A 25399-nucleotide genomic window follows, 5' to 3' on the forward strand; every position below is an offset into this window, starting at 1 on the left:
TGGATTTCCATAAAAAAAAAAAATAGGGTGTGGTCTCGGCCCCCCCCCCCCGCCCCCCCCGGCCATGCCTTGAGTGGCTGTGGCTGCTATTGCAGGCAGCCCAGAAATCTGAGTGGAGACGGTTTTTTCCAGCCCCACCCTAAAAGCCATCCATCTGGAGTAAATCCATATGAAGATATCACATACCCTGTATGTTTATTGAGCCCCTATAATTAATTGAGGCTCCCTCACAAAGACAATGGCGACTCTATATTTCTTATATTAACTCAAGCCTTAATTAACATGTGAAGCCAATGCATATTTGCATCTAATGCATATTTGATAGCTCTGAATCGCTCAGTCTTTGGTCTGGTGCTCTCTTATTAGGTCCTCACCCTAGAACAAGTGCAGCAGCAACAACAAAAGTGCTGTCGGTAACAATACAGAGAACATTTACTTGCCTTGTACCAGGCTCTCTGCTATGATCCTTGATGAGCGGCATCATTGTCCCTTAGAGGGAAGTAAGAGAACTTAAACAACTTATCTTAGGCCACATGGCTAGCGAGTGTCAGTACACCGGGGTCTCATTTCTGCTCCCTCTATATAATTACTTTTATTCTTCCCATTTTATTTAACTCGGGTGTCCTCAAGATAGAAAAGCAACAACGCATTTACAGTAAATTATATGTTCTCCAGTGTGATTGGGGAATGGAACATTCTGATAAATCAAATGTTTTGATTAAGAATTACCATCTGAGTTATAATTGGATTTCCATTTGGGAAAGGTTTAGGACATCATAAAATATACACAACATTAGAAGTATAGTAATCATAGTCATAAAATGCTTCAGGATCATTATACAAATGTCAATTTTTATTGTAATGCAGAAGTGTTAGTTGATAAAGATGTCTGTTTGACAGAATGCCAGATGAACTGTTTTGTAGCACAGACATATCAATGCCATAACACTTTTGAGTGTTCTATATTTTGAAGTACTTTATGTGAACCACCACTGAAGCTTAATGTGATCGGAAAAAATCTTTTGGGATTTTTCAGAGTAAAGAATATTAGTGCTTGGAAAAGCTCAAACTCATTAAATATTCTGGATCACTGTGTATTTTATTAAACTGTTTTTACTAAACCAGAATGTTACACTATGTGGAAAATGAAATATGACATTCCCTTGAGGCAGTTCGATCCAAATCTGTTATAAAGCACTATAGTAGATCCAGGTTAGCAGAATTTTCATCATAGCTGCTCAAACAACAATTTTTATGATTTTAGTCTCCAGAATGGGTAATAGAACTCATTCACAAGGACCCTGTCTTATTGAGGATTGAGAAAATCGATGATAAGGACTGTTTTAGTTAATACTTAGCATATCATCTGTGCATTTTATGTCTGATACAACAACCCCTTTATGAGGTAGGTACTGTATCCCCGTTGTATAGATAGAGAAATCAAGGTACTGAAAGGTTATATAACTTGTTGGGAGGGGCACACATGTGGCTCAGTTGGTTAAGCGTGGGACATTCAGCTCAGGTCATTATCTTAGGGTCATGAAATCAAGCCCTGCATCGGGCTCTGTGCTGCTGAGCATGGAGACTGCTTGGGATTCTCTCTCCCTCTCCTTCTGCCCCTGCCCCCTCTCAAAACAAAACAAAACAAAACAACAACAAAAAAAACCAAACTTGTTTGGAAGTGGTTGTTTTCAGATTCAAACTCAGGCTGTCTAGCCCTTGAGTCTATGTTCTTAACCAGAGTTGTCTATACTCACTGTCTACAATTTTCTTCTTAATCTCTCTTGAATGCACAACAGTCACACCTACCCTCCCACCCTGTACTGAAACAACTTTTGCTGAAGTCACAAATGACCTCTACTTTGCTAAAATCCAGTGGTCAATTCTAAGACCTCATCTTCTTTGGCCTACCTACAGCATTTGATAGTTGACCACTTTCTACTCTTTGAAATGCTTTCATTACTCCTCTTCCAGCATATTGCCTCTTCCTGATTTTTCTCACATGTTGTCTATTCCCTTCCAGTTTCCTTTGCCCTTCTTTCTTCATCCCCTGGCTTCTAAATGTTGGGGTACCCCACAGCTTAGTCTTGGACCTCCTCTTCTCCATTCACGTCTAGTCCTTTGGTGATCTCTCTCGGTTCATGGCTGTAATTATTGTCTACAATCTGATAAGTCCCAATGTTCCATCTGCAGCCCAGATCTCTGTTCCCACTCCAGACAACTGCTTACTCTACATCTCAATTTGTATATCTAATAAATACCCAAAACTAAATATTTTGAAAACCAAACTCCTGCCTTTTCTCCCTAAACCTGCACCTTCTCTAGTCTTTCCCATCTCAGGAAATAGCAGGCCCATCTCTTCCTGAGGCTCAGGCCATGTATCTTGGAATTATCCCTGAATTTTTTTTTTTTTAATGATGTGGAATCTGTCAGCAAATCTTGGTGGCTCCACCTTCAAAATACATCTAGAACCTAAGCCCATCTCAATTTCTCTGACACCCATCTGGCTTCAACAAAAGCCACAGTTTTACAATGGCCTCAAAGCCCTCCACAATTAACATCCGCCTAGGTCCCTGCTTGGATCTCATCTTCTTTTACTCTCTCTTTCTTGCTCTATCCTAGCACTACTAATGCCCTTGCTACATCTCCAGCAACCAAGTGCGCTCACAGCTAGGGTGTGTGCACTTCCTGTGCCCTCTGCCTGGAAATCTCCCTCCTCTAGGGGCTCATACCATCCAATCCCTAACTCTCCTCAGCTTCTCTTCACATGTCACCTCCTCAGAGAGACTTTCCTTGTTTGATATTGTCACCCCACCCTCATCCCAGCATTCTCTATTCTCCTTCCCCCCATTATTATCTCTCTGTCGCGTCACCTGACATGCTATACATTCCACTTGTCTATTTATAGTATAATATAAGCTCCAGAGGAGAGGAGATTGTTTGTTTCATTATTGTTTTGTACACTGCTCTATCCCCAGCAACTAGAACAGGTAGTGAGTGCTCAATAGGCGTGCGTGATTCAACAGGTGAGGAAGAAGATACCTACTTAGTCAAACAGAGTAGCTGAGTCATCCCAATGGTCAATGGTTAGGTGGCAGAGTGACCCCAAATCACTCTGACATTCAGTTGGTTCACTCCTTATTGCCACTAAAGAAACTTTTCCTCTGCCACCTGGACAGATGTTCCCCCATCTTCCTTTGGCCCTGCAAGTTCCTTGGTGGCTCATATAGTTCTCACATGTGATGCTGTTCCTCCTATTGACCAGAGATGTTGGCAGCTGGACAGTGACTATATCTGGGCTGTGTTGGTGGCACCAGGGGACCAGCGTGGCCATGTCCTAGTCTCACTGCTTCACAGTCATTCTCTACATGGAGCAAAAGTCCAAGGGCTGAAATCGGTTTCATCTCCCCATACAAAGACATGTTTCTAAAAGCAGAGAATCATTTTAGCAATCAGAACCACTGGGAATTCTACCCTGACTGGAAATAGCTGACAAAAACACACCTTTGCTTAGGAGTGAGCTGCCTTTCTCTCATGTGAAATCATCCAATCAAAGTCATGGAAGCTTTTATGTCTAATAAAGAGTCCCTGGTGGATTGAAATGTTCTATTTATCATAAATTACAGTTAAGTCAGCATTTACCTCTTAGTAACCCTTTTTCAAGTATGTTGAATTTGCCTAATATTGATTATAGCTCAATATGATAATGATGGGGGCATTTTTTTTTTTTTCGCTCAGGAGCATTTCAGGAGGAAACCACTGTATACAGATCTGCAAACTATATGTGTATATGTATATAATCAGGCATCTCTGTTGGTTTTGATTAGTCAGACTGGCAAGGATTAACTCTCACACCATCTATAAACTTTGCACAATTGGAAAGCAGTTCTGTGACCCAGATACCTCTAATAAAACCCACAGATCTTCTGTTAGAGTCTATTAGGTGGGCAAGGTTGCCTGAGTAAAGGCAAAACACTGGAAACAAGAAACTCGAGTCTGTATAGCTGTGACGAACTTTGGTGAGAAAGGACTGTTTTGCAGGAGCAAAGAGCCTGGAGGTCCCTAGGGGTATGTTTGTCTGTGGTGAGGTGGAATGGAGACATGGGGGTGGGGGGTGGGGCTGGGGACAAAATTAGGTGATGAGAGGGTGGGGGTGGTGCTGCCTGAAAAATCCCAATCCAGAAGGAATGGGTAGTGGAAGGAACCAGGATTATAGCACACAACTGGAAAGCATTAAAGTCTATGGATTGGAAACCTCTGATGATAAGAATCTGTTTATGAATAAAGAACAAAATATATTAGTATGATTGATGATTTTGTTCAAGATTGGTAACTCTTCATTTCTTACTCATTCCCTCCAGATTCCCACCACCATCAGCAGCCAAACCTTGCATATAACAAGGGAAAATGGGGGCAGCAGGCAGGGAGGACACTTCAGGTATAAAGGGCTGTGATTAATCTTCATTGCTGAGGGCTTGTAAAAGTGGCAGCCAGTCTTGGGGATTGGAATTTCCTACTCCCAAGACTTCCACAGACAATTGTTGATCGTGTCTGTTTACTGTGGGAAGCTTTAGTTTACTGTGGAAGTACTTTGGCACTGGCAGGAGGTTGATGGGAATATAATCCTTCCAGCTCAGCTTTTCATCTTTAGCAACCTGTGTCCTGACACCTGCTGGGTATGGCAGATTTGTACCTTGTCACCATGTGTGTAATGTGCACAAGAAAACCAGTAACAAGGTTAATGCCCCTGTTCACAAAGAGAGTTTTGTTTGCTCTCTCTTTCTCTGCCACTACTCTAACACTCTCTGCCATTACTCCCACTTTCCTTCCTCCACCCCCACCACCATGTTCCCCCCAGATCTCCTGAGAGTCATTACTCCTCAACCCATCAGCCAAAGTTAGTGGGTTTCCATGGTTACCAGGCAGCTGGTGTCTAGACACCCAGAGATGCCTTGCAATTGAGCTGCAAATCTAGCTTCTATCATACACACCCCTCTCTTCCCTCCTCCTCTTTCCTCCCATTTCCTCTTTATTTACAGTAGGCATTAATGCCAACACAGGATGGGAGTTCCTTTTGATAGGCCATTAAAGAAGGAGGGAAGAGAGAGAGGGTAGAAAAGCCAAACTTGCTGTCTTGTCATATCAGTGAAGTGCGAAAAAACTGAGGTGACAGACCCCAATCTGGCTTCTCTTTCTTCTTCACAAAGGATTTTATTTAATTAAAATATTTTAAATTAGAAAACAGTGCCACTTGTCCATTGGGAGCCATAAGCATCTTTAAGAGCCAGTAAAAGCATTTCAGGATAGGCTTCAGCTGATGGCACTGGATTGAGGTAGAACCTTTCACCGTCTCTGGACAATCAATGTAATATCTCTTTCTCCGATGCTCAGGGGAATCATACATCCCTAAGTATTACCAGATGGAAAACTTTGGAGTGGGATACAGGCACATGCAAGGAAGGGCTTTAACAGCAACACATCAGATCTGGAAGAGTCAAGTTTAATCTCCCCTATTTCTTCTGAGAAAGAGAAAAGCACCTTCTGATAACTAGGAGCTGGCCTGGCACTCACAGATAGGCCTTGGTATTCTCCTGTTGACATAACCAATTTTATAGAATGCCAATATCAGACTTTGTGTGATGGCTCAAGACCACCATAATCATGTCTGAACACAGACTAATTATGGGCATTGTCTAAACCATAAAATAGCCAAATATTTCCCTAGCTGGCTAATGTGAGTGCTGATACTCACCTCATTCCTCCTTCCTTCTAGATAATGTTTGCTGAGATGCTCAATCATAAAATGACCCCTGTTTCATGGTAGCATCCAATTCAGACCAAAGCTCTGCTTCCTTGAATCTAACTCCAAATCCCCTAGCACAAGCCCAGATAAGTCCTTTCTAACCCTGTCTTACTGCGACGCCTTATGGTTTCCCACTCTCTATGTTCTCCCTGGGAGCAACATGTCAATAAGTCCAACTTTATTCAACTACAGGTGTTCTTGGTAATCCTTGGCTGGAAGGTGCTGATAATCCATAGAATTTCTTTTTATATTATAATTTATAGTCAAATTACTTCAGTCAAAAATCTTTTTCTCATTTTCTCCCACATCTTCTATTTCCAATGTTATCTTTATCCCCAAATTTATTACTACATCTCCCTGAGTTTACCAATTCTCCTTCTAAGATCTCATAAAAATCTAACTCAGAAAACAAAATTAACTCCTAATTTATCTTTCCTATCCCTAGTATTTTCTTGCTTTTGGTCTCAACATGAGACAGGATGACCCAGGCCCTTGGATGAGTTTAAAAGCCTCTCTACTCACATGAAAAAATGCTCAACATCACTCAGTTCAGGGAAATACAAATCAAAACCATGATGAGTACCACCTCACACCTGTCAGAATGGCTAAAATTAACAGCTCAGGAAACAACAGATGTTGGTGAGGATCCAGAGAAAGGGGAACCCTCTTACACTGTTGGTGGGAATGCAAACTGGTGCAGCCGTTCTGGAAAACAGTGTGGAGTTCCCTCAAAAAGTTAAAAATAGAGCTACCCTATGACCCAGCAATTGCACTACTAGGTATTTATCCAAAAGATACAAAAATAGTGATTCAAAGCGGCACGTGTTGCCCAATGTTTATAGCAGCAATGTGCACAATAGCCAAAATATAGAAAGAGCCCAGGTGTCCATCGACAAATGAATGGATAAAGATGTGGTATATATATAAAATAGGATGTTGGGGCACCTGGGTGGCTCAGTCAGTTAAGTGTCTGCCTTCGGCTCAGGTCATGATCCCAGGGTGCTGGGATTGAGCCCCACATGGGGCTCCCTGCTCCGCGGAAAGCCTGCTTCTCCCTCTCCCACTCCCCCTGCTTGTGTTCCCTCTCTCGCTGTGTCTCTCTCTGTCAGATAAATAAAATCTTAAAAAATAATAATAATAAAAAAATAAAATAGGATGTTACTCAGCCATCAAAAAGAAGGAAATCTTGCCATTTGCAATGACATGGATGGAATTAGAGGGTATTATGCTAAGTGAAATAAGTCATTCAGAGAGAGACAAATACCATATGATTTCACTCATATGTGGAATTTAAGAAACAAAACAGATGAACTTAGGGGAAAGGAAGGAAAAATAAAATAAGATAAAAACAGAGGGAGACAAATCATAAGAGACTCTTAACTATAGGAAACAAACTGGGGGTTGCTGGAGGGCAAGTCAGTGGGGGGGAGGTGGACATTAAGGAGGGCACTTGTTGTAATGAGCACTGGGTGTTATAAGCAACTGATGAATCAATAAATTCTACCCCTGAAACTAATAATACACTATAGGTTAACTAAATTGAATTTAAATAAAAATTTTTTTTAAAAGCCTCTCTACTACTCTTCAGAAATTTTGTAATCCGAATCAGCAGTGATGGCAAAGAAATGGGTCAGACAGAGTGCAAACATCAAACATGTCTAAGCAAAATTATAGTGAGACTATGACCAAAAAATTTTTGATTTAGTACATTCTCATTTAAAACAGGAGGAAAGGCATTTCCGCTGTTTCAAACTATGATGACAGAGAATTTGGTGAGGCAGGAACCATCTCTTCTCTCTTTCACATTATCATTTGCTGGCTTTAAATAACTATTTTAGCTACTACTATCAATGGTAGGAAGACATTTTCAAGAGGGCCACCGTGGAAACAGAAAGACACATTGAAAGATGACTGCACTGGTTCAGACTTTAATGTCTCCACTGCCCCCTTTCTAGAATAGGTAAAATTAAAGAGCACTATACACAAGCAGTAGTAGTAATATGGCTAGTCTCTATTCCCTTTGAGTTTGGCACATTTTTCCAACAAAAGTGTCAATACAGTTCTTATTTTTTTCTTTCCATTTCATGGCCTCAAGTAGAGAGATAAGTTGCTGAGAAAGAAGAATCAACAGATATAAATAGGTGCATATAAAGAGAAGATTTTAAGGAATGATAAGGCCAAACTGGTTATATCTGTAGTAATAGTGATTGTGTGATGTCCAGTATAGATTGAGATATAGGATTGGAACCAGGAGTAGATCCAAGGATATAGAGAAATATTTGGCAGTAGAAATTGGAACTTAATGTATATGAGGCCAGGAGTCATTAAAATTTTGTGATAAAGTAATATGTTTTCAGTGATGTATAAGGATTAATAATATGATGGTGATGATATAAATTGGGCAGTTATTTGGTTATGAGGTCAGGGTTGAAGTCATTAGAATGTTTTCTGTTGCAGAATCTACAAAAAAAGGTAGGATTCTTGAATTGCAGTCATGTTAGGGGACAGGGAATTAAAAACTAGACCCATAATGGCAAGAGAAGACCTAGGAAACAGCAGAAATAAATCTAGAACACAGTCTTCACTAAAGTTAAGAAAAAAAGGAATATTTTAAGAAACAAAAATGCATCCACAACTAAAGAGATTATTTTATTTAAGCTATTGCAATAGAGACTCCAACTCCCAAGATCATAGTAGCTTGGTAGGCGGTAGCTTTCCCTTAGACTTACAGGGAGGAGCAGTCTAGTCAAGTTACAGGTGGGGCGATTTACAACTGGGGTTGTGCAGTCAGCAGAAGTATATAGTCCGTTAGCTGAACAGGATTTGCTTATCTCTGTATCTAGCTTGTTTCAAAGGGACAAACAGTTCTAATCTCAGCTACTCATGAGACAAAGAAGGGGCATTTGGAGGGTCTGTGTCTGGCTTTGTCAGCAGGTATAGGCAAAGATGGGGGAAGAACCATGTTTGGTCTTGTTTTTTTTCATGACCCGAGCCAAAGGCAGACGCCCAACAACTGAGCCACCCAGGTGCCCCCATGTTTGGTCTTGTTACAGGTAAGGGAGTCACCCACAAGTCTTCTGGGAATCATGAGAAAGTGTGTACAGCATATCATGGGGAGAAGAGTGTTTTGCAATAAGCCATTTTCTGGAGCACAAAAGGGTGGGGAGACTTCCTTAACTGTCACTGTATTCTGGAGCATGGAGCTCAATTAAAGGTCAACAACTGTCAAAAGAAGTAGTTATCAAAAAAAGATCTAGGAAAACAGTAAATGACAAAAGACCTTATGACTTGGAATATATATATATATTTGGTGAATTTGAGGAGAGTACTGTCAGAAAAATGGTAAAGTTAAAGTCAGCTTATAGAGAAATAAAAGATGATGTGAAGAAATGATAGCATAACTGCAACTTGGCTTTTCATGCAGTTTGATCAAAGAGGAAAAGAACAGGTTTGTAAACTTCTCGAACAAGGAGGTAGTTATCTTTGCGTTTTGGGACTGTCTTGTACAAAAAAATATATATATTTAGGACATATTTTGTTCCATGTTATTCTATAATAAAGAGCTCTATGAAGGCTTAAGGGAGGTAGATTTTAGCTGGATATCAGGAATAAGTTACTGTTAAAGTTGGAATGGCCTGTTGAAGCAGAGGCTGTCCATCCGCTAAGAGTGTTCTAGGGGATTCCTGTATTTAAGGTGAGGCATTGCTGGAGGGTCTCCAAAGCCCCTTTCTACTCTATAGTTTCTGTATGTACATAGTCTGATTACTTTCATATAAATAGGGTTTTGAAAGAAGGAAGAGAGGAGAAGGTAAATTATAGACATAAGGTGTGCCTTGGAAAATGGCTTTCTTAGAGAAAAACACTGGGTGGAGAAAAGAGAGAAAGCCTTCAGTGGGATGAGCTTTCAAATGGGAGTATTATATGATGGGCAGAACATATATGATTGTATATCTATTCCAGGTAAACCACAGGCTCACTGTGAATCTTTATTCTTTAACCGCTTATTTTCCCAATGTCCTCAAATAGCCAAAGCTATTACATTCTTTGCCATTAAGTAAAGAACTTTCAGCTCTTTGACTAAAGAGAGAAAAATCCGTACAAATACAAATATTACTTTTTCGATAGAGTTCTGGTTGTATTCCAGTGAATGCTATTGATTTTTAAAGCAGTTTTTCACTCAAAGGGAGTGCCATAATTTGACAAGCCCCAGGAAGCCAAAACACACAATGAGTGCAAAACAAATTGTCCCAGTAAGAGATGGGGATTGCATTTATTTACCCACATGCAAGCATATAACACAAGCACCTTTTATAGGGCTTTCTTGTTACAATAATATTTTTAAAATTAATTTCAAAATTGGGTTAAACCTTCTCAGTTGGTTTTTTTTTAACACTCTGCTTCCATTGGGAAGTTAAGGGGGTGGTAGGTGGGATGACGTGCATTTTCATTTCCTCTTCTTCAGGACATAGTAATGGTCTTTTACAGGTTCCTAGATATGACAGCATTTGTAGTAATTTTAGCAATTCTGGACTTTTATTATCTGGTAACTCTTTAGTCACTTAGTTTATGAAACCTACCGTAGTTGGTGATAACTTTTCAGCCCAAGTTACTAATTTTAGAGGTCCCCATGTTTTTCCTCTCTGCATAGAATATCTGCTTCACCCCTCACAATCTGTACACAATATATTAAAGTTTGATACAACGATGACCCTTAGTCCTGGTTCTGAAAACATCCAGAGTATCTAAAAGTACTTCTGGTGACCCTTAAAGCAAAATTATATTGAATTTACCTTTCATTTCACAAAGGAGAAAAGGAATGGAGGGAGGGAGTGGAGAAGGGAGGTGAGAGAGAAAGGGGGAAAGGGGTAAGAACAGAGTTGGGAGGGGGTGGAGAAATAGATTTATGGAGTGCATTTAGGGCCACTGGGGAGAGATGCAAGTTAAAATCAAGCAGTGGAATCCACTCATCCCCAAAGGCTGTGAGAGGTATAATGGTATTATGGCAGGGTCTGAATTCTAATTAGCTGTGTGATTTGGGGCAAGTCACAGAGACTCTCCATCATCAGTTTTTGTCAGAGGGAATGAGGGGCTGAGATCAGATAATTTCCAAGACCTCCTTCAACTCCCACTATTCTGTAATTTTATGAACAGTTATAAGCCAACTCTATGACAATATATATAGTTTCTGTATTTTTGTCTTGAATTATGTGGTTTATCCACTTGCATTGATAAAATTAGCAACTGCCACATCTTTAGTTTTCTTTTGTACTATATAGATACAGCCATAAGGGAAAATTCAGCAACAAAGTTAAATAAAGGTCTGGTTAATCTCAAGTACCACCCAAACACATCCTAGCGAGTCACAGCAAGGCATAAGCTGAATAGGGCTCATAAGTGTAGTGCTTTTATTTAAAAATCTAAATGTTACCTAAGCAATAGATACTCACAAGTAGGAAAAATTCTTAGGCAGCTATAGTCATTGTTGAAGTGACTCTGACACAGTTACAATTATGTCTAACTTTGGTTTCTGTATTTTAACTATCAGGTCAGATAATCAAATCATTTAATCAAATATCAGATCTTGGGATTTGACAACCTAGGATCTGTTTTTGTTTTAAATACAAATGTTGAAAATATAATCTCTGTAAAAGGCATATTAACTCAGTCTGTTAAAACATTACAAATGATTATTTGAACTTTTATTTTTATTTTTTTTAAGTTTTATTTATTTGAGTAACCTCTACACCCAACATGAGGCTCGAACTCACAATCCCGGATCAAGAGTTGCATGCTCTTCTGACAGAGCTAGCCAAGCGCCCCTGATGAGTTGAATTTTTAAATGAAAACCAGTATAGTGGTGGCTCAGTTGGTTGAGCGACTGCCTTTGGTTCAGGTCACGATCAGAGTCCCAGGATCAAGTCCCGCATCGGGCTCCCTGCTGAGCTGGGAGTCTGCCTTTCCCTCTGACCATCCCCACTCTCATGTGCTCTCTCTCATTCTCTTTCTCTCTTAAATAAATAAAATCTTTAAAAAGAAAAAGAAAAAGAAAATCAGTATAGCCCAGAAGATTGTTCATGAAATTTCTTAAGGTCTGACAAACACAAATGACCACACTTGCATAACTGATCTCTAGATGAGATCTATGGTGACTATAATAGAAATACCTAAGGAAAAACAAACTTGAAAAGGCTGGTACAATGTCTAAGCAGCCTGTTTGAGTGAAAAAGAAAAACTGTGAGAAAGAAAAGCTGAGAAGTAGACTCAGTGAAAAATGACCAACAAATGATAATCCTGTTTAATTTTTCCCATCTCTTAAGTAGGGACCTAAATAATTAATATCAAATACCTGAGGGTCTGATTTTTTTGAAAATTACTAACTTTCTCCAGAATGCAGCAGGAGAAATTATAGATAAGCCTTGGTGGGGGGAATGCTAAATTAACCATATTTTAACAAGATTGCAAAAAGTATGGTATTTCCTTGCCTAGAATTTTTAAAAGAGAACAGTCCTTCCTACTCTATCTTTACTCTGTCCTTCAAAGTCTGCTATAATTCCTTGCTTTAGAAGGTCCAGAAATGAGAGAGTGCTGTGCATAGGTGGGAAGAAAAACCCATCAGAGCAGTCTCTACACAGCCCCCAAGGACTTATCCCCCAATATAGGCCCTGTCCCCAGATGACTGTAAGTCTTCTTGGAAATGAAAAGATCTTTCTCATAATGAAGTTGAAGAATCTCACTGTATCTAATAGTTTTCCTTAAGGTTAAAGGACAAGAAGTCTTAGGTCTCTTTCAAGTCTTAGATTCGGTGATTATTATCAAATAAGGAAATTTTTCTTAAAATTGGATATGATGTCTTGTGCCTGGAGAATTGCCATAACCTCTGTAAGTTGCCTACTGGATGCAAGATTTACTGCATATCTGGGGATGGGGGTGACTTAGTTCTTGTTCATTCAGTGTGGTAAACTTTTGCTACAAAATTTATGGAATCAAATGGAGCCAAAGCCAAAGATAAAGTTATTTCCTTTTGAAATCAATTAGCTGCTATTCTTTGGGTATGAAATAGAGGAGATTGTTCTGTTCTTAAGCAGAAGCAATAGCAGAGAAGTTCCTGCCTTTTGAAACATTACTGTTTAGCAGCCTTGATTCTTTCATCATACATCATAGACTCATGCCCTTCAAGTTTGGTCAGTTGTCATCTTTGCTGTTATAATCATTTCTGGACTTTGGCCCTTGACTTCAAAACCTTTTCTCAAAGAATGATTTTTTTTCCACTCTACAAGCAAAAAACTTTGTAAGCCACAGGCTGTTCTTCCCTTTCTTGGGCTATTTGAAAAAAAAATTGGGCCTGTGCACTAAGATTGGATAAGCATGAATTAGTGGAGATAGGAAGATGATAACTCTCATTTCTTAGGCACATAGGTAAGCAAGGTATCTTATAGTGTTACCATAAGGTGGGTAACAATACTAGCACCAATTACAGATTTTCCTTACAGATAAGGAAAATGAGGCAATGAGAGGTTAAGTAACTCACTCAAAGTCATGTTGTCAGAGATAGAATTTAAATGCAAATAGTCTGACTGAAGAACCAGCTTTCTTATTCACTACTCTACGCCATCATCTAAAAATAGTTATGCTTTTAGTACATATCTATTTTTTACATTTGGGTTTTTTTTTATCTGAGTAATTTGTTATAAAATTAGAAGATAGACATAAAGTTAACCAAAAAAAAAAAAAAGGAGGAAAGGAGGAGAATGGGATAATGCTTTTCATGGCTATGAGCCAGGATAATGGTTGAGGTTCCTTTTTATAATCCAATGTTTTGAAATTCAGACAGACCCCTGCTATTCAAACATTACAGGTCCACAGTTTTTCTGCTTGAGGCAATACAGGTTTTATTTACATGTCACAAAGCATTCCTGGGATTTTCCCTTTTTCCATATTTTCTTTCCTCTATAAATATTAAATGCCTATCTTGTGATAAGCATGATACTAAGAGTTGGGGTTAATGTAAATGAATTGATTCACTAAAACATATATATGTGCCTGGTACTTTTCTAGGCATTTGGGATTTATTAATGAATAAAATAAATTTAAAAAAATCTCTGCCTGAGGATCATAACAGAGGAACTGGTCTAAAGGATCATGGATGACTTTCTTGAGAAGTTAGCCTGGATGCTAAAACCTAAAAGCAGTGTCATACCAAGAGTGGTGTGGGTTGGTGGGAGTGGTCTTCCCTGATGAAGGGAAGTGCTTTATTATTTACTTTGTTTATAATTGTCAGAACATGGTTTTAATAAAAGGTAGACCAACTTAAAAAAAAATCTCTGCCTTTGTGAAGTTTAAATTCTAGCAAATGTATCATTTTCCTTTGAAAAGTTAGTTCACGGTCAAGAAGACTCAAAGGATACCACAAACTGATGTATAATGCAAGAGTATAATTTCCATATAAATAAAGAGAAGGAACTGACTAATTACACCTAGTATAGTTTTGGAGGTGCGGAAACAACATTTGAGCTGTGTCATGAGGGAAAATTAAGCAGCCAACTCAAATGATTCAAACCTTGAAGACTCGCTATGCGCATTGACTAAGATAATTGACTGGCCTGCCTCCCAACTCCAGTCCTTAATTTTTAGTTAAAGGAATAACTTTGGTCCCAGTCTCTAAAATCTGCACCTGAGATGGGACTCTTGTGTGAATACTTTATCGGTGGAAATCTGGAAGGGAGTGAAAAAGAGGACAGACCAGGGGAAGAAGACAGTCAAAGATGTGGGTTCAGGAAAAGTGAAGTCTCAACCTGATCCCACAGAGAGCTCTAAAGTACAAACTGTACCACAGCCAGACTGTTTTGCCCCAAAACAAGGGCACTAGAGTCACGGGGGGCAAACGGGGCATCACCTTTCAGACACATCAGGTTGTGGTGATTCACAATTCATACCCCCACTCAAGGGGCAAGAGTGTGCCATTGGCAGCCAACACCTTCAGCAGCTGGGAGATGGCAGAGGGATCTGAGAGGACACCGATAGCATCTGTGACAAGGAGCATAGGACATCTGGAAGGCCTCAGTAGGGATACAGAGATGTATCGAAAACTTGAATGGCAAGCAAAGGGAGAGATAATATTGTGAATTAACTTTTTGCTACCTCTTTTTGCTTTGGTAGGCCATTTATAAAACCTGAAATAGGCATTGCCTATTTTTATTTCATTCACTAAAAAAATCTTGAAATATGAATACAGATGGTCTCCGACTTACGATGATTTGGCTTACGATTTTTGACTTTATAATGGAGTGAAAGTGATACACATTCAGTAGAAACCATACTTTGCAGTTTGATCTTTCCTCAGGCTAGCAGTATGTGGTATGATCCTCTCTCGTGATGCTGGGCGGTGGCAGCGATCTGAAGCTCCCAGTCAGCCAGGCGATCACAAGGGTTAATAACAGATACACTTACCACCATTCTGCACCCACACAGCCATTCTGTTTTTCACTTTCAGTACAGCATTCAATAAATTCCATGAGATATCCAACACTTTATTATAGAGCAGGCTTTGTGTGAGATGATGTTGCCCAACTGTAGGCTAGTGTAAATGTTCTGAGCCTGTTTTAGATAGGCAAGGCTAATTAATGATGTTCAGTAGGTTAGGTGTATTAAATGCATTTTTTACTTACAATACTTTCTTTTTTTTTAAGATTTATTTATTTTAGAGAGAGAGAAAGAGAGAGCATATACATGAGTGAGCAGGAGGAGGGGCAGAGAGAGAGGGAGAGAATCCTCAGGCTCCCCATTGAGTGTGGAGCCCAGTGCAGGGCTTGATCCCAGGACCCCAAGATCATGACCTGAGCCAAAATCAAAAGCTGGCTGCCTAACCGACTGAGCCACCCAGGCACCCCTGACTTATGATACTTTCAAATTACAATGGGGTTTTGGGAACATAACCCCATTGTAAGTCGAAGATCTGTAATTTAAAATTAACAAAATGGAAGAGGCATTATTCTTCAGGATTCCCGATTTAAAGTTGGTTCTTGAAGACAAATATGACTTTTATTCTGATTAAAAGGAACCTCTTTCATTTTGAAATCAGAGTCCACAAATGTATCTTCTTGGTACAATTAAAAAATCTTACTCCAGACACCCTGCCTCCTTTTATTTTTCCAGTGAGAGTGTTTTAAAATTTTTGAATGCCTTTTGACCCTACCACTGGTTTTACCAGTGGCCAGATTTTTCACATTAATGTTATCTGCCTGGCCTCTAAGACAATTGAGTTTGTAAAGGCCAGAGACATGCAACTAAGCCTTTCTCCCAGCTAGGATTCTCCTCACCTGGGATACTGTGAAGTGAAAAGGGGCAATGGAGAGTTGAACTCCTGTCAGATGGAATTTTGAAGTATTTAAAAAATATACAATTCCACAGAAAAGAGGAAAACAAACTCAATTTTTAGGCTAAACTGTTTCTGATCATCACTATTAGCAACACTCAATATCACAACATCACTTTTGCATCCCTACCATGGCCCTTCTCCAAATTTCTGTGTCATAGGAGCTGTCATTGTTTGTGCTGACCCCTCAGACTAACGGTCTGACAGAGAGCAGTGTCTCACTAGATCTCCAGATTCAACTGCCGGCGTAGCACATAGTTTAGCTAAGGGGAAGGATGAAGGGGTGAAGTTACTTGACTGTTATGCTAGAGTGAAAATCCCCCCAATTTTTGTTTTCATTTTTAACCTTTAAAAGTTGACTCGTTCATTGTGAGAACGGTAAGAAATACTGTTAACAGTTTAATTTTATATATTTATTCCATCTTGTCCCAGAAATGACTTAGGGCAACTATGTGAGCCACGTAAATTTCAATTTTTTAAAAATCTTTCTGCACGTTTCTAATGGGGGAAGAAGATAGAACACTAATTTTGATGGTTTGGCAGACATTTTATATAGAGAATGTTTAAGAAGTTTTCAAGGCCAGTCAACTTGTATGTTCTTTGACTTTTGCTTTGATTTTTTTCAAAACAAAAATATCTGGGTCATTTTTCTTTCAGGAAAGAAGGAAGGAAGGGATGATGGGAGAAAGAGAAGAAGGAAGGAAGGAAGGAGGGAGGGAAGAAAGGGAAGAAGGAAGGAAGGCAGCAAGGAAGCAAGGAAGCAGGACCAAAAAAACACCAACTTTTGCTCCAAATGTTAGAGATCTTAGATTCTTTCCCAACCTCTGTAACTGAATAGCTATTTAATTAATAAATCACTTGCATACTTATTTTCTGATCAGAGTCAGAGACTACAGGAACATTCTAGGGGAGAAGTGCTTTTAATCATTTATCTGGGAAAGAAGTTTTTTATCCCTTTGGGAATTTTTTTTTCCCCTCCTGGGATGAGAATGTTAAACTTGATGGGTGTTTTTCACCAGAATCTCACAGCTTGGATTAAAGTCTCAACATAACTGCATTCTACACTTTAAATTTTATAAAGTCCTCTTAAATGCTTTCTTTGAGCTTTTATACAACCTGCAATAAGGTGGGGTGGTCAATATTATTCATATTTTGTATAGATTAGGAAACTGAGGCAAAGAAAGGAAAAGTAATTTCTTTGAGATCATATGACTAATTGGTGGCAAGGTCAAGGTTGGAATACAAATCAGCTTGGTCCTAGGCCTAAACTTTTGAGAGAAGTAAACATGTGTATGTATGTGTCAGATATCACTGGGACCCCGCCACCATGCTGCCTTTGAGTTTTCTCCTTGGTTAAATTTTTGTTTGTTACTCTTTGAAATCCTCAAGTGAATAGTATAAGCAGTAAAATTATCCTCTCTTTCAAAGGCTCAGAAAGCAAGAAGTGGGGGCAGAGGTAAAATTTGCACCTTTCTGCTGACATCAAAATGGTGTATACTGGCTCAGTGCTTTGAAAGGAATTTAAACTGTAAAACATAGTTTAAAAAAGGGTGTTCAAAATGTGGATCCTGGTGACCATCCAAAGCCATGATCCAGGCTCCAAATCGACATCTGGTCCATAGCTCAAGAGGAAGACCATGTGAGTGACAAAGGGATGTATGTGAGTTAGCTACAGAATGCTTTTTTAATTACTTTCCTTTGAGCCTTCGAGGTGATAATGTTTAATATTCAAGAAAAGTGAAAATAAAAAGGGAAAGCAAACACCGCAGCCCCGTGTGATTGGTAGAGTAATTGTGGGCATGGCCCCAGGATGATAGCAGCTTCTATTTAATCAATGTTGACAAGGCTGGGGAGAGCTGGGCAGGTCCCAAGAGATAATGTTTTACTCGGAAATCCACTCAACCTAATTTCAGTAATGTAGGGCTGTGGAGGGGCCTGGAGCGGAGCCAGTAAACAGGGCCATTAGAGCTGAGGGTGGGCGATGGCAGCTGGGAACACGGCCATCCCTCCAGCAGCACTGCAGCGTGCAGCCGGGCCGCCCGACTGAGCACGCGAGCAGTCGCTGCTTCATATGCTCCTGCTGTTTGCTCACCGACAGAATGCACAGATGTGCTATTCTCACCCTTTCGAGGAAATGAACAGGATGCGTAAAGTCAAGAGCTGCTTCCAGACTTGATTTCGATAAAGATCAAAAAGCCAGTTTGGCATGCATCTTTCAAGGACCACCGTGCAGTCATCTGCCTGAGTCCCCTTACTCTTTTAAGGCCACCACCACACTGTTTCAAGTGCATACAGAAATGACTTCCATCTTTCTTGCTGTTTAAATGTGGTCTTGATCTTTCCTAGGAATGGTGGTTGTGGGTCCAGAATGTGAAAAGTGCCAGGGTTTTCCATACGTTGAAACTTACATGGCTTATTAAAGATACTCAAATTTGCAAATCCAGGAGAAATTATGCCCCTTTGGCCTGAGTTCTTCTTGTCCAGTTGTGACTTTTTCCTTTAGCACTCCTTCTCCAACAAACAATACACATGACATATAAATATGCCAGTAATTACTAGCATATAAATTCCAGGAAGGTAGAGATTCTTACTTGGTCTTTTCATTGCGATAGCACCACTGCTGTATGTGCAATGCGTAGAATGGTGTGTGGCACATAGTGAGGCTCAGGACCTTTCACCGAATAAATACATGAATGAATGAACGCATTTTTTCTTCCCTTTTTTAGTGTCTTCAACTTTAGAACATTAAGAATTCATGACTTTACTATCTGTGATGTTAATTTTCTTCTTAACACAGACATGGTAAAATTCATGGAGACCCCTAGTGAACATGGTCATTTCTAAGAGGTCTTTGGGTGTGAAAGAAGTAATGGTTTTGTCAAGGCTAAAATGCCAGTGCCAGAGAAGGTTACAGTTCTTTACCAGATGTGGACGTCATCTGTTCAAATTGACTACATGTAATTTTTGAGAATTTAAATATTTAATATATTTAATATCAATAATTATTAAAAAATGCCCAATTTCATTTTTTTTAAAAACAACTTTTTACCCCTTTAAACCAGACTGCTAAAGTGCATCATCAGTTTTTGGTTTGGGTTTTTTGTTGTTGTTTGTTTTGGGGGATACATTCTGCCTTATAATAAAACTGAATTTAAATTTATGGGGTTGTTTTCCCTTGGTGAAGACTGATTTGTGGGGAGAAGCCATTGCTAGGTAGCGAATAGTAATGTCTGTTAATGAGAATAAGTTCACTGGTCACCTGAAATATCTGTGATTCCTGTGAATAACTTGTGATTCCTTTAATCTTGCTTTTCCTATAGTATCTTAACCATAATATTAGGTTTCATGTTTAATATGAGCAAAAATGCTCTTGAGAGCTAACCCAAAAAAAGAGAAAGCATTTGCTACCCCTTAACTTGCTGGATTTCAACAATCACATGAGCAACTCCAAGCTTTCCTTGTTTGCTAGCTCTGGGCCCATTTACTTCCACTTGCTTGTTCTGTATCACCGGGTACTAAAAATCCCATTCAATCTTTAGCTTCCACAGCCTCTTCTTAAGCAGTAACTGTCTCAGAGGGAGGTTGATCCTCTAGATGGGGAAGGTGATTATTTACCCTAATTGGATCATGATAATTGGAGTGACCAGCTGGCCTCAGCCATTCATCTATCTCTGACACTCACCATGGTGATCAAAGTTTTTGTACAAAATACTAAAGATTACATATTAACTCATCTCTAGCATTTACAATTATGTAATTAGTGCCAGAGAGTGCCAAGACCAGATTTCATATTGTTCAAGACTAATCAAGATTCTTCCCTCCATTCTGAGCTGCTTTTATTAAGGCCAGTTTTTGGACTTTGTAGGCTGCAGGAGTAGGTACCAATGGACCCCCTACTCTAGTTCCCACTCTGAGCCCACCCATTCTTCTTGGGCAAAGATAAGGGCGGGGGGGGGGTTGGCGGCAATCTAAAATAGAACCTGCCTAGATGTCTCTGTCCTAGTTTGAAATTTACTGCTGCCATTGACAAACAGTCTAACCTTAGGAAAGTTACTTCATCTCACTATACCTCAGCTTCCCCAGCTGTAAAATGGGACAACTAAAGAGCTGCAAGGATTCAATGACATGACACAAGTACATGTAGAACTGCTTTGAGTGAGCATATAGTAAGTGCTCAACTATGTTAGCTACAGCTAAATACTTTATACAACGGGTCAGGAAAGTCATAATTTGTGGTTCTTTCCAGGCAGTGAGGTTGCTGAATAGAAGAGGTAAAAAACTGTAGCTATACCAGTATGTGGTCAACATGATTTATTAACTACAATGACTTGTCTAGAGTTGGTATCGGAAGGAGAAGGAACAAGTTCGCAATATCCAGAAGTTCTCTCTGGCATTCAGGCTCAAATGGACGCATTTATACATAGCTCTTGGATTCTGTTTCCGATAACTTCCCCTTTGTCTAAGGTTAAAACCTTGCCCAAACTCATACACAGTCTCCCATCAAAGTGGATCTAGCTAGAGCAGGTATATGCTCCACATCTGATTACTGTTTCCTTCATTTGCATGTAGGTTTATTTTGGCTTGTTTCTGTTTTTGTGTAGGTCCTAAAAAATATTATTATGAATTCTTAGCTTGCTTTACTTTTGTGGTTGTAGAAGATTCTTACTTTAGATTGTTTCCTTCCTCCATATTTTTTCTCCCCATAATTTCCTGGAGGCCTATATAAATTTCACTGAATCCACTGACTTGACACATTTTATTTCTACCCGCTAGTCATCCCTTCTTCTAATACAAAGATAACACCTTTTTTTATTATTCAGTAATATCAAGTAAATAAAATTTAAAAAACTCCTCTCATCTCATATAAAATATAATGTATATATAATTGTATGTATTCAGTTAAATTGAGTTCCAGCTAACTGACTGACATGTTCCCTTTTGTAGTCAACTAGTTGAACTTCATCAGTTTTAATTTTATGGTTTTTATTTTAAATTTTGGAGCCAATGATTCGTTCTTAATGTCAGAAATTTTTTAGATCACTGAAAACCTGTGGACCCTAGCTACTCATTTCTAATGCTGAATTGATAAAACTGATTTGATCTTGCCCTCCTCTGGTCAAGTTTGTCCACCTTATATAATGGGGAAACCAAGATTAGTAGAACTTCTAGGTTTTAGTCCTGGCTAGGTCATGAGAAAACCATATGGTTCAGGGAAATACCTGGACTTCTGATTCCTCATCTATAAAGTGAGGATGTCCATTCATTCTTTCATTTAACAAATGTTTACTGAGGGCCCTTTCTGCACTAGGTTCTGTGCTAGACACGGGGGAGTTCCAAGTTGAGCAAAATGATATTGTTGTTACCCTTGAAGAATTATGTCTAGTAACTAGATGTTCTTTGAGGCCCCTCTCCCTGCCAACATTCTATGATTATGGATTTCATTGTCCTTTCAGGGTATATTGTTGAAAGGCTTAAGTGAGAGCAAGAATATTTGCTGTTTTTTTCACCTCTTCTTCTCAATATCCAGAAGAATGTCTGACACATTGCGGGTATTCAATAACAACTTACTGAACAAGTAAATGAATAAATAATTATATTTCAAATACTTTGAAGCTTTTAAAGGAAATTAGATATTGAAGCTCTTTTAATAGGGAGTGGACAGCAGCACTTCCTGTCACAATAAACAGATGTATACAAGTTTCGCCCTTTCTCCCAGGGCCAGACAAAGGGTGACAAGATAAAGTATGGGAATTTGGGAGGATTTAACCTGATTCTACTCCAACAGAGGACAGAAAGTATGGCTGCTTCTCAGGATTCCTTGAATCTTTGTTCTTTTGTTTTCCCTTTTGGAATGTTGTTCCCTTATTCTACAAACAGTTCTTCTCACCTTCCCTATCCTGCTTCTACCTTTTCTCTCAAGTTCCCTAATCTCCCTCAAAACTACCTCATAGCTCCCAAGTTTTTATTTTAGAAAGAAAAGCTTTAAGTCTTGTCTTGTTCCTACAACTGAACCTTCTCTATGCTTCTGGCCACTTTAAATCAAGGTTCTCTTTCTTTTATGGTTTGAGGAGGACACTAAATATATTGTTCTCTGGGTGGTAAGGATAGTAAACCACCTTGGGCATACTTGTGGTATCCAAAGCTTTGAGCAGGGCTGGAACAAAGTAAACTCTCTAAAAGAATTCCAAATTGCTATAAATGAACCACACCGAAATAAATCTGAGAGTTTTCTTCTGGCAGAAAATCAGCTGATTCATTAGTACACTGAAGTTCTATAATCCATAAGAACAATGCTGGTACATAAAGCAGTACAATGATCAGAACTGAGTCTTTTCATACAAAAATTTTTTCCTGGAAAATATGATTGGTATGCCAATAATGGTCAACTTAGAAGGTTATAGCCTTAAAATACCTTTATGAGTAATGGTAGGTAGCCTTACTGTAATAATTACATTTTGGAAATAACTTATGGTCAATGACAAATCCCCAAAATAAATCAGACTTAAAAACTTTGGCCAAAAATGAGTCATTGTAGGGGTGCCTGGGTGACTCAGTTGGTTAAGCACCCAACTCTTGATTTTGGCTCAGGTTATGATCTCAGGACCCTGGGATCAAGCCCCACATTGGGCTCCCCACTCAGTGGGGAGTCTGCTTGTCTCCCTCTCCCTCTGCCCCTCCCCCCATTTGTATTCTCTCTCTCTCAAATAAATAAATCTTTAAAAAACGAGTCATTGTAACATTAAAATTATCCATCATAGCTGCTACCTTATTTACCAGACCAGCCTCATTTCATTCTAAAAATCAAATCTATTTTCAAGGAGATAAGCATTTTCTGCTACTGAAAGATTTAAGAGAATATTATTAGATGCTTGTTCCAAAGAAAGAACTCCAAAAATGTATTTCCAGTGGTAGTCTTATTTGGATGTGGACATTGAGCTTTATCTGAATATAAATATATAGCTGAATGATTTGAAAGAGACATACATTTGTATGAATTCTTTTAATGGTCTCCTATAAGGCCCTGATTTCTCTAGTCTCAACATTTCTCAATTCTTAGAAAGGCTGCTTGTGAAGTTGATCCTTGGCTGGCATCTAGCAACTTGGATTTTGAGAGGGTTCTTACCATTCCCTAACTAAGAGTCTTTACTATGCCTAAACTCTTTTGCAAACAATGTGGTTTATGCTGGACATCTGTTTTCCTTCTGGGAGTCTGGATTTGGTACATGCTAGGTAGAGGGTGCCCACATGATCAGCCTCTGGTAAGAACTCGGTATTTGTAAGCTCAGGTGATCTTCCCTAGTGGATGACATCTCATACATGTCACAGTTCATTGCTGAAGGAATTAAGCACATCCTGTATATAACTCCATAGGGAACGGACTCTTGGAAGCTTGTGTGTAATTTCCTCCAAACTTCATCCCATGCAACTTTTCCCTTTGCTGATTTTGTTTTATATCCTTTCACTGTAGTAAATCATAGCCATGAATAGGACTATATACTGAGTCTTGTGAGTCCTAACAAATTACTGAGCCTGGGGGTAATCTGAGGGACACCCAACACAGGGAGTTTAGGTTACCAACACAGGTGATTGTAGGGCAAAGGAATTCTCTTTTCACTAGCTGGCATATTAGTAAACTGACTGTAACATGAAATCAGTTGACTGAGTCTATCAGGAAATCAGGCAGAAGAGTTAGAAAATTTGCCTACTTCCTGAGGAAAAATTATCCTTTAAAAAGATGCAGTCTTCCTTGCTAAGCAAAGCACATTGCCTTATGGATAAGTATATTCAGTTGGAATGTTCCTTGACTGCAAGAAACTAAGAACTACTATGGTTTAGTTTAGAAGTTAGCTATTTGTCTCAAAGAAAAAAAAAAAAAAGAAAAGTCTGAGGAAAAGATGTGTAGGAGGGATAGGTCACTCAATGATAGTTTTTTTTCCGCATCTTTCTGCCCCACCGTCCTTAGTGTATAGTTTTTGTCTTCATGGTCAGGAGATAGCTGCTAACACTATCAGGTACTGATCTATGTCTCAGTCATCAGGAATAGCAGAAGGTAAAGGGCAACCTCCTCTTCTGGGATCCTCCCCAGGGAATTCTTTCTCTATCTAATTGGCCATCACTGTGTTATATGGACACCCCTAGCTTCAAGGGGATCTGGAAACTCAAATATTTTACTTTCCAGCCTAACACCACAAATAAGGGGTGAGAGAGTTGGAATGGCCGTTCAATGATCCCCCAAAACTATCTGTCACAATTAGCCTGACCTTGATGGAAAAGAGATACAAGATTGTTGTTGATTCCTTATTTGAAGAGCCTATGTATGGATATCTTAATTGCAAGACTGAGAGATTAAAGACCATGGTAATTTCTGTTTAGTGGCTCCTTCCCCCAATGCATAGCTTTGTTCCTGAGCTCGTACATACCTGTCACTGAACAGCCTCCTGGAGGTAACATCTTTTGAACTTGGAAAATATATTACTGGGATAGCAAAATCTCTTTTTATCTTAAATCTCTTATGAAATGGTATGAAAAGGAGAAATGCATTGCATTATCATATTCACAAATGAGACAAAATACTAACCCCCTCTCCCCCCTCCCCACCTTGTTTTCTTCCTCAGAAGCTGTAGATGAAACCAAACCTAAGGAAAGTGCCCGGCAGGATGAGGGTAAAGGAGAAGAACGTGAGGCGGACCAAGAACATGCCTGAACTTTAAGAAATGGCTTTCCACGTCCCCACCCTCCCCTCTCCTGAACCCTGTCTCTCCCCACCCTCTTCTCAACTCCACTCTGAAGTTTCCCTTCCTGTCCTGCTCACGTCCGTGAGTCTGTCCTCTCCTACCCACTAGCCCTCTTTCTCTCTGTGTGGCAAACATTTAAAAAAAAAAAAAAAGCAGGAAAGATCCCAAGTCAAACAGTGTGGCTTAAACATTTTTTGTTTCTTGGTGTTGTTATGGCGAGTTTTTGGTAATGATGATCCAATCATTTTGGGAAATTCTTGCACTGTATCCAAGTTTTTTGATCTGGTGCGTGTGGCCCTGTGGGAGTCCACTTTCCTCTCTATCTCTCTGTTCCAAGTGTGTGTGCAATGTTCCGTTCATCTGAGGAGTCCAAAATATCGAGTGAATTCAAAACCATTTTTCTTTTCCTCCTTTTAATGTGATGGAATGAACAAAAAGGAAAAAAATCAAAAACTCAGTTTGTTTTGAAAATAAATAAATAAACAAATA

The 25399-nt window shown here is 39.3% G+C and overlaps 1 protein-coding gene across 1 annotated transcript in view; it reads left to right on the forward strand.

The window, feature by feature from the left end:
* GAP43 (growth associated protein 43) overlaps positions 1–25060 on the forward strand; it is a 99835-nt gene extending 74775 nt beyond the window's left edge. The window contains exon 3 of the mRNA XM_021692515.1: positions 24791–25060. Within this exon, the coding sequence (XP_021548190.1) occupies positions 24791–24879 (89 nt within the window). The 3' untranslated portion in view covers positions 24880–25060. The remainder of the gene's footprint in view (positions 1–24790) is intronic.
* Positions 25061–25399: the final 339 nt, after the last annotated feature.

The sequence above is a fragment of the Neomonachus schauinslandi genome, chromosome 1, assembly GCF_002201575.2.
Source record: "Neomonachus schauinslandi chromosome 1, ASM220157v2, whole genome shotgun sequence".
NCBI lineage: Eukaryota > Metazoa > Chordata > Mammalia > Carnivora > Phocidae > Neomonachus > Neomonachus schauinslandi.